This window comes from Carcharhinus amblyrhynchos, unplaced genomic scaffold (assembly GCF_965287045.1).
Source record: "Carcharhinus amblyrhynchos unplaced genomic scaffold, sCarAmb.v2.hapA scaffold_498, whole genome shotgun sequence".
Lineage (NCBI taxonomy): Eukaryota > Metazoa > Chordata > Chondrichthyes > Carcharhiniformes > Carcharhinidae > Carcharhinus > Carcharhinus amblyrhynchos.
The window spans coordinates 40,863-53,921 of NW_027650238.1; the positions used below are offsets into that span (position 1 = coordinate 40,863).

General features: G+C 43.8%; 1 protein-coding gene across 1 annotated transcript in view; it reads left to right on the forward strand.

Annotated features, from left to right (window-relative positions):
• dnmt1 (DNA (cytosine-5-)-methyltransferase 1) overlaps positions 1–13,059 on the forward strand; it is a 46,736-nt gene that overhangs the window by 26,240 nt on the left and 7,437 nt on the right. The window contains exons 19-27 of the mRNA XM_080183956.1: positions 1,844–1,983; positions 2,186–2,362; positions 3,537–3,761; positions 5,375–5,567; positions 6,819–6,909; positions 7,808–7,942; positions 9,936–10,218; positions 11,058–11,199; positions 12,367–12,533. Coding sequence (XP_080040082.1) covers positions 1,844–1,983; positions 2,186–2,362; positions 3,537–3,761; positions 5,375–5,567; positions 6,819–6,909; positions 7,808–7,942; positions 9,936–10,218; positions 11,058–11,199; positions 12,367–12,533 — 1,553 coding nt within the window. The remainder of the gene's footprint in view (positions 1–1,843; positions 1,984–2,185; positions 2,363–3,536; positions 3,762–5,374; positions 5,568–6,818; positions 6,910–7,807; positions 7,943–9,935; positions 10,219–11,057; positions 11,200–12,366; positions 12,534–13,059) is intronic.

The following is a 13,059-nucleotide window of genomic DNA, read 5'->3' on the forward strand; positions in this document are numbered from 1 at the left end:
ATACCTGTCTTACCCATGTAACTGGCTAAATGCTTTTTAAAAGACAAAATTGTACCCGCCTCTATTACTACCTCTGGCAGCTGGTTCCAGACACTCTCCACCCTCTATGCAAAAAAATTGCCTCTCTGGACACTATTGTATCTCTCCCCTCTCACCTTAAACCTATGCCCTCTAATTTTGGTCTCCCTTAACTTTGGGAAAAGATATTGACTATAAGATTACGCTTCAGAGAAAAAAGTCCCTGTCTATCAAGTCTCTCCTTGTAACTCAAACCATCAAGTCCCGAAAGCATCCTAGTAAATCTTTTCTGTACTCTTTCTAGTTTAATAATATCCTTTCTATAATAGGGTGACCAGACCTGCTTAAGTATAATTTTTGACCTGCGATTGATGACTGCTCAACTCAGGAGGCATTCATGGTCAGGTACTGATGGCGAATGAGAATCTTGACCTCTTCCTGTATCTATCTTTAATCAAAGTTGCTTAATTTAAAAACTTTAAATTGTGGGGTTTTATAAAAAATCCCACATTAAAAATTCTGGATTTCATATTTTTAAACAAAAATAGTGATTGTTTTGCCAGACCAGTCAGACACATGTCACAAACACGGCTGGCGTTATCTGAGAGTGTTATCCAACTCGGAACACCGGTTTGTGGTGGCGTATGATTTTGTTTAAGGGAATGTTGTGAGGAGCCACATGGGAAACCCAGTGAGAACAGTAACCAGCCCAGTCAGAGTATAACACTTATTAAAGACTATTACAATTAAGAAAAGACACATAACATCAAACTGGACTACAATGATCTAAAACAATTACAGTTAGGAATTAGTCAATACATTCAGCTTATGTAGAAATTACCCTTTTTGATCCAAAGTATATTTAACAGATCTGAACTCTTGCTGTTCCCAAATAACATTCACTTCAAAAGATCTATAAAGACTAGCTTATAGTTACCACAGTAGACAATTGAGGCATTACTCCAGAAAATGTCTCCTCTTGGTTCATTGAAAATATGGTTTTAACTGTCTCCACGAAGATTCTTGTCTCTACAACCAGCTTCCAGGCTGCTAGGTGGAGTCTGCCTGCCTACTCTTTTTCTTTCTGATTGTTCTCTGTGTGTTTACTGTCTGTCCCCTCTGTCTGTAGCTCCAAAGGATTGACATTTGTACATCCCTCCTTGATGGTTCAATTGTCTAAGTAAGGTCATAGATCATAGAGTTCCTACAATGCAGAAGGAGGCTATTCGGCCCATCGAGTCTGTACCGACCACAATCCCACCCAGGCCTTATCCCCTTAACCTCGTCTATTTACCCTACTAATTCTCCTGACACTGAGGGACAACTTAGCATGGCCAATCAACCTAACCCACACATCTTTGGAGTGTGGGAAGAAACTGGAGCACCCGGAGGAAACCCATGCAGACACGGGGAGAATGACTGGAATTTGCACAGTGAGCCAAGACTGGAACTGAACCCAGGTCCGTGGCTCTGTGAGGCAACAGTTCTAACAACTGTGCCGCCATGCTGCCCATGTAGGTGTTTCCTGTTGACATGACGATGTATCTTCTGGTCTGTGTAAAGCCTGCTGTTCTCGTCACTGGGGACACTCATCCTGTGAAATGCCTTTTGAAATGTTGGTGGCTTCTGCATAGTATTGTTACATTTCAGGTAATGCTTGTTACTGAACATGTTAATGAGACAGATGAGCTGCAGTCTGCAACTTGGAGCCTGCATCAGTCTTCCAATCTGTACAACCCTGTGATGTGACCTCTTTTTGTAAAGATGCTTCCAGCTATGTTTGTGTGGAATATGAAATGTGCACTGTCATTTTTGTGTACATTAGGGTGGAATGGATGATAATTTTGAGCTGAAGATGGTTGAAGACGATGGGAAGACCTACTTCTACCAGATGTGGTATGACCCGGAATATTCGCGATTCCAGACTGTTCCAAACAGTGAACCAACTGAGGAGAATAAACACAAGTGAGTAAAAACCACCATTTAATAAAAACTTTTCCCTAAAAATGACTCTCTTGTATGTTCCACGTTAAATTTTGGGCTGATTTTGAGGATCTGTCTGGGAAAGTTCTTACTTTTTTTCACTGAAGCTTGTAATTGCTCTACAATGTAACCTTGAATACTGTGTCACTTTATCTGAGAGACCTTTGGGCTGTTGGTTTTCTAGATTCTGTGACAGCTGTGCTCGATTGGCAGAAATCAGACAACAGGAGATGCCACGGGTTCTAGAAGCGCTGGATTTGAAAGACGACGCGAAGATTTTCTACTCATTGGCGTCTAAGAATGGAACTCAGTATAGAGTTGGAGATGGTGTTTACTTGCTACAAGATGCCTTTTCCTTCAGGTATTATATTCCTGACCAGAATTGGTTCTGCACTGGATGTGCGTCAGTGAGTGGAGGGAGTTATTTAATTCCTCAGCCTTTTCAGTAAAGGGACCATTCACTTTAACATGAGGCTGGATATTTCTGAACAAGTTAACTTGTATTTTCAAATGAAAGTAAGTACAAACTGGTGAAGAGATGTGTCTTCTAAATTGTAAGTGGTTTGAATTGGGATTAAACTTTTCAGAAAGACAGCATTACAGATTTAGTTTAAAGTTTATTAATTAGTGTCACAAGTAGGCTTACATTAACACTGCAGTGAAGTTACTGTGAAAATCCCCTAGTTGCCACACTCTGGCGCCTGTTCACATACACTGAGGGAAAATTTAGCATGGCCAATGCACCCTAATCAGCAAGTCTCTCAGTCAGTGGGAGGAAACCGGGGAAACCAACATTGACATCAAGAGAATGATTGGGGTATTTTTTTTAAACCCAGTTTCTTTTTTAAATATACTGACCTGATTTAAAATTTATTTATTAGTGTCACAAGTAGACTTACATCAGCACTGCAATGAAGTTACTGTGAAAATCCCCTAGATATCAATCAGTAAATGGCACTGCATATGCAGTTCTGAACTTGTACCAAAGGGTTTTAGAATTAGCCTGAATCCATGCTAAGGGCTTGCTCGCAGTTCCAGACCTAAAATTAGTATCTCCAAAAATTCACCAGAAATGTGCCACCTTGGTAGAAAGTGTGTGGGTTCACTCCTCGTGATTGAATAAACAGGACTCAGCCATAAACCCAGGAGGGACCATGTGGGTAGGTGATGGAAGAATTGGAGCTGTACCATCAGCAATTCAAACTTTGGGGAGAAAATTATTGGCACAAATTGTGATAAGGGTGCAGGGTGGCATGAAGCCATTGGAGTCCAAGTGAATCGGGGCCATTCTTTTTGAATCTATTAACTTTTCTAAGTATTTTCTCAATCCTATTCAAATGCAGTTAATGTTCAGAGGCGTGTGGTGGTGATTAAGACACAGTCATTCACTGGTTTGTTTCATTAGACAGTAGATGTAAGATGCGTGAAACCAGACCAAAGGAAGAAATTCGGATTGGAAGATCAGGGGTTTAAATTAATTTGAAGATATTCTCAATCTGGTTCACCAATAACTTTCTGTCCTTGGATTCCTTCAGTGTGAAACCGTCCAGTCCTGGCAAGCGGCCAATCAAGAAAGATGACGTGAATGAAGACCTTTATCCTGAATATTATCGCAAATCCTCCGATTATATCAAAGGCAGCAACTTGGACGCGCCCGACCCGTTCCGAATTGGCCGCATTCAAGAAATCTTCTGTCACAAACGTAGCAATGGCAAACCTAATGAAGCAGATATTAAGCTGCGCATCAATAAATTCTACAGGTGAGTAGGATCCCAAGTTGCAGTAAGTGTTCACAGTCTCAGTTTAGTAATGAGTTTGTGTTCGTTCATCAGTAGCTAAAATAGTTGATGAAAATACTGATGTGGCAATGCAGAGAACAAAGAACAGCACAGGGACAGGCCCTTCAGCCCTCCAAGCCTGCCATTTATATTTGAATCCTGCCTAAATGATGGGCGCATCATTTAGGCAGAGTTTTTCTTTGATTTTAAAAGAGTATGAAGTAGGTTTGTCATGTCAAAAATCATCTAAGAGGTAATTAGATTTTTGCACCTGCTCAGGAGCAGGCTGTTTACCTGCCTCCAAGCGTAAGAAGATAGTTTATCACCTTAACAAATCCATACAGTAAAATCCTGCCAATTGTGAGGATTAAGTTCCCACAAATTCTCACAAAGGGCAAAATCAAGAATGGTAGTTTATAATTGGAGTGAGTTAGGCTCCAGCCATCCCAAAATTTGAATGTTAATTGGGTTTTTCCTTTTGGCTGAGAGACTTTCCTACACTGAAGGCCGATTACATCTGATTCTCTCTCCAGTTCCCTTTTCTCCAGCTCCTCCTTTCTTGCTTGTTTTATCATGACAGGAGAGCAGAAATCATGGCCTGAGTCCCCAGCAGATTCCTTTCACTCCACTGTTACAGGGAGATAGGAAAGCAGTATTTAACAGACTAGGTTGTCCCCTTCTCCAGGTGCTCACTTCTCCTGGAGTGAGAGAAGTTCTATGTTTAAAAATTCATTGCCTCATTTTCTCTGTCTGGGGCTTTGCTTTAACATAAGGACAAAAGGAGCATTTTCCTTGCATCCCATCATACCCTAACTCCCTTTGTGCTCAGAAGTCAATCAAGTTGTTGTTTAATGTACTCAATGACTGAACATCCAAAGCTCTGAGTAGAGAGTTCCAAATATTCACAATCCCCTGAGTTGTGAAATGTTTAAGGGCTAGATGGCCTACTCCTGCTCCTATTTCTTATGTTCTTATGTCAGTGCGAGATGGCTGACGCCTTATCCTGCGACTGTGGCTCCTGATTTCTAGTTTCTTCAGCCAGATTCTTTTGATGTGTGCGAACTTTTGTGTTGGCAAATGCAGAATCCACTATTTATATAGTAAGAGTGTAAAAAGCAGATTGAAACCAGTTTGGTGTTGATTATGTGAAAAATCAGACACACTACTGTTTTGAATAGTTGAAAGCAAATTACTGTGGATGCTGGAATTGGAAATGAAAACATGAAATGCTGGAAAATCTCTGCAGGTTTGACAGCATCTGTGGAGAGAGAATAGAGCCAGTGTTTCAAGTCTGGATGATTCTTTGTCAGAGCTCGAGCGAAGACTCTTTGAATAGTGTTTTGGGATCTGCAGGCTCTGCCTGCACAGATAGTCTGGGGCTTTGGATTATTGTCCAAGGATGGCAGTAATACCTTGCAGCTGCCATAGTCTGTCAGTCCAGATTGTGGTCAGTGCTTCCAAGTGGGCATCCCAAACCTTGGGAATTAATTTGACTAAATGCATGTATCGCCTGGTTTGGGCAAGAGTTCCATTTTCCATTGGGTTTGAGATGTGCTTTTTCACTGCTGCCGCTGATTGGGAATTGTTTCTTCCAGGGCTGAGAACACACACAAGGGTCTTAAAGCCAGTTACCACACTGATATCAACTTGTTGTACTGGAGTGACGAGGAAGTGGTTGTGGACTTCAAAGATGTTCAGGGCCGTTGTACTGTGGAGTATGGGGAGGATCTCACTGTGTCCATTCAGGAGTATTCTGCTGGAGGGCCTGACCGATTCTATTTCCTGGAGGTTAGACTATTTTGAACCATCAGTCTACATAGCCTGTGCCACAATTGGTTGTAACTCATTTTCAATGGGTGTGTATAGTGGTCTTCTGCCACCTGTTACAAATCCCATCTTTAATTTGTGAACTAATCCTCAGGTTGTTGAGAATGAATTTGCAAAGCACAATTTGTACGATGGTGGGGGTGGGGATTTGTCAGGAAGACTCGGTAACAGACTTATAATCGTTGTTTCCTTCTCATTGGCTGAGTTCTCTGTCCCAGCCAAGTACTGTCTTTCATTAGCTGAGAGTTAAACTGGGCCCCTGTCTGCTTTCTCAGGTGGATGTAAGAGACTCTGTGGTACTATTAAGCGGCACAGTGGTTAGCACTGCTGCCTCACAGCTCCAGGGACCCGAGTTCGATTCCCAGCTTGGGCCACTGTCTGTGTGGGTTTCCTCCGGGTGCTCCAGTTGCCTCCCACAGTCTGAAGATGTGTGGGTCAGGTAACTTGGCCCTCAGTGCCAGGGAGATGAGCAGTGTAAATGCATGGAGTTACAGGGATTAGGCCTGGGTGGGATTGTGGTTGGTGCAGATTTGATGGGCTGAATGGCCTCCTTCGGCACTGTAGGATCCCATGAAAAAAAGAGGAGAATTCTCCAGGTGGTTCTGGACTATGTTAACCTCTCAACAAAAACATTTTGTAAAGGAGATGGTCATTTATTTTATTTTGTGCTAAGTGGCTGCTGTGTTTCCTACATTTCAAAAATAATTAACTGTGAGGTGCTTTGGGGCGCTCTGAGGATATGAAGGGCGATACAGAAGTGCGAGCCCTTCTTTTTCATATCCCCAGAATACCTCTTTTCAATAGAGGATCACCAAAGATGCTGAGACAAGGCACCTACTCTGATCAGAGAGGCTGGTTATAGTGATCCCACTCATGGTCTGGCTCAGATTGCTCATTCAGCGTGGACTGGTTGGGGGAGGGAGGGGTGGTGGTGATCGAAGCTTGGGTACACGTGGTTTGTGTGGCACACGCTACCACGTCATACAATCCACTTGCACAGTGAGTTTTCTGTTCTTAACAAGTGAACGTCTCAGCTGATTCAAAGGTGCAGGAGCCAGTTGTCCCCCAGGCTAAAATGTGTTTGTTTTACTGATATTGAGTTACCCACTGAAGAATTCTGGCTTAAAGATATTTTTGATTAGTCTGGAATAACAAAACATTTTTGGTTCTATTTAAGATCCCTGAATTGTCTAATCTCTTTGTAATTCTCAGGCCTACAATGCTAAGTTAAAAAGCTACGAGGATCCACCAAATCGTGCCCGCAGCTCAGGAAACAAAGGCAAGGGCAAAGGGAAAGGCAAAGGTAAATGGTGTTTGGGCATTACTGGCCATCGTGACATTTCTAAATAGCTTTGCTCAGTGTGACAGATCAGAGAGTCCTGGTCTAGTCTTCTGTCTGTACTCAATCACATCAGCTGCAGCATTTAACATGGGGTGATTGGTGGGTTTATTTGATTTGATTTATTATTGTCACGTGCATTAGTATACAGTAAAAAGTATTGTTTCTTGCATACTACACAGACAAAACATACTGATCATACAGAAGGAAAGGAGAGAGTGCAGAATGTAGTGTTACAGTCACAGCGAGTGTGTAGAGAAAGATCAGCTTAATGCAAGGTAGGTCCATTCAAAAGTCTGACAGCAGCGGAGAAGAAGCTTTTCTTGAGTCAGTTAGTACGTGACCTCACATTTTTGTATCTTTTTCCTAATGGAAGAAGGTGGAAGGGAGAACATCTGGAGTGCTGGGGTCCTTGATTATGCTGACTGCTTTTCCAAGGTGTCGATGGAGCCAGTGGTTGGTTTGCGTGATGGACTGGGCTATGTTCATGACTCTTTGTAGTTCATATACACTTGGTTGATTTTTTTTGTGCCATAACTGGCCCAGGTTGTCTGTCCCTCTTGTAAATCAGTTGGAATAAAATGTGGATATTGAAGAGAAATTGTGGTGTTGGTCTCTGATGCCTCATGAGGTTTTTAATAGTTCTGTAGTCAAATAGGCTGACAATGTCTTGGTGGTGTAAGCTTCCACACACCAAGAAACAGCCACTTGGTCAATAAATGAGTTCTCATAAAAGTAAATGGATCAAAGAGAAAAGTCTATGCTTGTACAGATTTGAATGCATTGTGAACCCAGGGTAGGTTGGGACTTTGGGTGTTTGAGGGGAGAGTTTTGTGTCTTTAATGCATTTTTTTGCTTGCAGGTAAAGGAAAGGGGAAACCCACGGCTGAGCCCGAGCAAGCAGAACCAGCGGTTACTGACGACAAGCTGGAGAAACTGCGCAGCCTTGATGTTTTCTCGGGTTGTGGGGGGCTCTCCGAGGGATTCCATCAGGCAGGTTAGTTTGCAGAGGGGTGGGAGGAGAGTTTCTGTTAATCAAATGAGTAGCTGAGCATTCAGACTCTGTTTTTACAGAGCCTGATGGATTTGGAAAACTACATATTTGATGCAGTGTTTAATCAAGAAAAATTAAAACATCAATAAAAATTCAACATTTCTGATATTTTTATTATGGTCAGTATAATCACCAGAATCATTAAGTTAAAAAATAGGTGTTGGAGTGGGTCATTTGGCCCTTCGAGCCTGCTCCCCATTCGATATGACTATAGATAATCAACCCCCTATCTCCACACTATACTCCTGCCCGTCTTTAGAGTTTAGAAATCTATCTGTTTCCATCAGTATAATCAGTGATTTGGCCTCCACAGCCTCCTTGTAGCTGAGAAGTCCACAAGTTCACCACCCTCTGAGTAAAGAGATTTCTCCTTATCTCAGCCCTAAATGATGTATCCCGTACACTGACACCTTGTTCTAGACACCCCGCCCTCTCCCCAAATCAGGAAATAACATCACTGCATCCAGTCTGTCCAGCCCTGTCAGCGTTTTATACGTTTCAGTGAGATCCTCTTTCTCCGGTGAACACAGGCCCAATCAACCCAATCTCTCTCCATACAACAATCCTGCCACCTCAGGATCCAGCCTGGCGAATTTTCGCTGCCATCCCTCTGTGGAATTACTGCCTTCCTTAAGTAAGGAGACCAAAACTGCACACACCAGGTGTGGTCTCACCAAGGCCCTTTGCAGCTGCAATAATAAATGCCTGTTCCTGGACTCAAGTCCTCCTGCAATGAAGATCAACATACCATTTGCTTTCCTAACTGTTTGTTGTAGCTGCATGCTCACTTTCAGTGACTGGTGTACAAGGACACCCAAGCCTCTTTGTACGTCAACATTCCCCAATCAATCGTTTAAATAATACTCTGCCTTTCTCTTTTTCCTCCCAAAGTGGATAACTTCTCATTTATCCATGTTGTAGTGCATCTGCCATATATTTGCCCAATCGCTCAACTTGAAGCCTCTTAACACCCTTCCATCATTCACATTCCCATCAGGTTTTGTCGTCAGCCAACTTGGAAATCTTACATTTGGTTCCCTGATCCAAATCATTGATATTGTGAATATCTGGGACCCAAGCGGTGATCCCTGTGGGTTCCCGTGCATACACAAGTGTCCAGTTCTGTTGTCTGACCCATGTACTCTGTGACTTGCTCTTCTTGTAATCCACTCCTTCAGGTGATTTTCTGTGCAAGTTGCTACTTCATCTTGGCAGCCCTGATAATGTGGAAAAGCATTAGAATTCTGCTTCCTCAGTGATGGATTTAAGATTTATTCACCATAGAATAAAAACCGTCGAATCCCTACTGAGGGACGCCATTTGGCCCATTGAGTCTGTACCAACCACAATCCCACCCAGGCTTGATTCCTGTAGCCCTCCACATTTACTCTGCTCATCCCCCTGAAACCAGGGTCAATTTATCATGGCCAGTCCACCTAACCCGCACATCAGAGGGCTGTGGGAGGAAACCCACACAGATAAGGGGACAAAGTGTAAACGCCGCACATTGGTCCAAGGCCAGAATTGAACCCAGGTCCCTGGTACTGTGGGGAAGCACTCAGTGGGAGGGGGGCTCTCCCAAGTTCAAATTGCAAGAACAGTGGCTTTTGTTTTGGAACTTGGCATTGAAATAAATAAACGCCTTCAGACAATTAACTTTGTTTGTATGGAGGGGATTTTTATATGCATTTAGTTGCATAGAATTCAGTTAATGTAATTAATCGAGATAATGATTACAACGTGTTCGTGTCGGAGTTGAGTGAAAGTGTCTTATGTTAGGCACACATTATGACTAATGTTTGGACGGTAAGTTGGTCGGTTATAGGGGAGAACTGGAATGTGGGACGAAAATGAAAGCTCTTTCATAGAGCCAGCACCAGCCTGATGGGCCAAATGGTGGCCTGATGTGCTGTAACTTTAACTTTCCCTTCCACAGGTATTTCCGAGACTCTGTGGGCTATTGAGATGTGGGACCCAGCAGCCCAGGCATTCCGTCTGAATAATCCTGGCGCAACTGTATTCACTGAGGACTGTAATGTTCTGCTGAAGCTTGTCATGGCTGGGGAGAAGACCAATTCCCTTGGGCAGAAGCTGCCACAGAAAGGTGACGTGGAGTTGCTCTGTGGTGGGCCACCATGCCAGGGTTTCAGTGGAATGAATCGCTTCAATTCCCGCACTTACTCCAAGTTCAAGAACTCCCTCGTTGTCTCTTATCTCAGGTCAGTGGGGGAGGTTGCTAAAATCTAGCTGCTTTTCACTGCTGTAAGACTGGGTTAGCTCATCTGTTTAGTCCTCTGATTGACAAGCAGGTCATTATATAAATGTTCTCATTTGGTGTTGTGGCTCAAATCATTATCGCAGTCTTGTTTGGATTTTATAGACAGCAACAAGTTATTGTAAGTGGGAGGGATGTGGGTGTTCAAAGGAATGATTCATAGATTCCCTACAGTGCAAAAGGAGACCATTCAGCCCATTGAGCCTGCACTGATGATAATCCCACCCAAGCCCTATCCCTGTAACCTCACGTATTTACCCCAGTAATCCCTCTAACCCACGCATCCCGTGACAGTAATGATCGATCAATCAATCTAACCCACACATTTTTGGAGTGTGGGAGGAAACCAGAGAAAATCCACGCAGACATGGGGAGAAGGTGCAGACTCCACTCAGACAGTGACCCCAGCCGGGAATCGAACCTGGGTCCCTGGAGCAGTGAGGCAGCAGTGCTAACCACTGTGCCACCCGAAGGAAGCTGAACTGCCTTGATGTGTCACTCGTGAGCACAGTTCCTGCACCAGATTCAGTGACTGGGATCACTGGCCGAGTTTTAATTAAATTTGGGGAGGGTGTTACTGTGTAAACAAATCATTTCAGAAATTCACACTGGTTATTTCCTTATCGTAAACCTCGGCATTGTTTCTGATGAAACTTTTCTATCTTTGTATCTACAAGGATTTTGGAAATAGCAGTGGGAAATCTATATTTTTATATACAAGTCTGTGTGATTGTACAGGTGTCTCCTGCACAATGCGAATTGCTGTATTTGTGTACTTTGCAGCTACTGTGACTATTACCGGCCCAGGTTTTTCCTCTTGGAGAATGTGAGGAACTTTGTGTCGTTCAAGCGCTCCATGGTTCTGAAGCTGACACTGCGGTGCCTGGTGCGAATGGGTTACCAGTGCACATTTGGGGTGTTACAGGTGAGCTGCTGCTCTGCTGGATGTGCAGTATGTAGTTGCTAGCAGGATGTCTTTTGTGTAGAGGGTCACACCTGTGATTGAACAACTGGCCCGGCTGTTAGTAGTGAGTTCAGCTGTGAGGGTAGACACAACCATTCATAACTGAGATCACTGGGCAATAATCACCCTTTTTTTAATTTCTCTACATGTAATAAACAATGCGACAATCAAACAAGACTTTAAATTTGTGTTTTCTTGATGTTAAAAGGTCTCTTGTTTATTAATTGGCAGTATGTAATGATGCAGTGTTGGAAAAGTTTATCTGTGCAATTAGTTGTTGCGCTTTGTCCCTCCTTCCCCCCCCTCCCCACCCTTTCTGAGAGCTCTGATTCATTTATAAAATATTGTTCCTGAGTGCCAGAAACTCCTGGCAGTCCAGACGATACCAGCAGCTTGCTCGTCTGGAGAGAACACAATAAGTGATTGATCCACTGTTACCAGACCTCCATCTTGCCAATGGGAGCCATTGAATAGAAATTGAAAACAGAATTTTAGGACAGACTTTTTCCTGCACCTGAGACGCAGTGGCCCAGTGTTAACCACTGTCCTGTCTAGAATGAGGTACCTAGACACAGGATCTGGCCTGGAACTGTTACTCTGAATGTCTCAAGGCTGCATTGGGCAGACACTTCCCGAGTTTAATATGCTTTAATGTTACAGTGATGCGCCTGAACTTTACCCTGGGTTTGGTTCTAATTCAGCCATTGAGTTTTAAAGTTTGTTTATTAGTGTCACGAATAGGTTTACATTGACACTGCAATGAAGTTACTGTGAAAATCCCCTAGTCGCCACACTCTGGCACCTGTTTGAGTACACTGAGGGAGAACTTAGCACGGCCAGAGCATCTAACCGGCACATCTTTCGGACTGTGGGAGAAACCAGAGCCCCCAGAGGAAACCCACAGAATATGCAGACTCCACGCAGACAGTGACCCAAGCCGGGAATCGACCTCGGGTCCCTGGCGCTGTGAGGCAGCCGTGCCATCGTGCCGCAATACAGTGGGTGAAGAGGTAGAGCTGAGTGGAGATGGCTGACTGCTTCAGACATTTGAAGTAACTGTGTCAAGTGTTTGTCTTGTATCTTTCTGAAAACAGTGTGACATTTGCCAGCGTGTTTTGTGATTCTCAGGCTGGTCAGTATGGAGTGGCCCAGACCCGGCGACGAGCTATCGTGCTGGCTGCAGCACCCGGAGAGAAACTGCCACTCTTTCCGGAGCCCTTACACGTCTTTGCACCCAGGGCCTGCCAGCTCAGTGTGGCTGTGGACGATAAGAAGTTTGTTAGCAATATCACCAGGTAAGAAAGAACCGCTGTACGGGATTTCCACATTTTCCAGCTCTGTCCTCCTTGCTCCTATGGTGTGGCTATTTGTTGTTACTGGTACCGTTCACCCTCTAATAATTCACCCAACTGGCCAATATCTCAAGTTTTGACCATAACCAGCAGTGGGCTGTTCAACCAGCATTGGCATCACAAGCAGATTGGAGTTTATCCATGCATGTTTTCAGCAGGATTGACTCAGGAACAGGACGTTGTCTTGTTCCCATTCTCCTTCACTACACCTGGGCTGATGAAGCCAACTCGAGCTCCCCAGCTTACAGCACAGGAACAGGCCCTTTGGCTCTCCAAGCCTGCACTGACCATGCTGCCTGACTTAACTAAAACCCACTACGCTTCCAGGCAGATCCCTCTATTCCCATCTCATTCATGTACTTGTCAAGACGCCCCTTAAAAGTCATTACCGTATCCGCTTCCACTACCTCCCCTGGCAACAAGTTCCAGGCACCCACCACACTCTGTGTAAAAAAAAAAAAAATCTGCC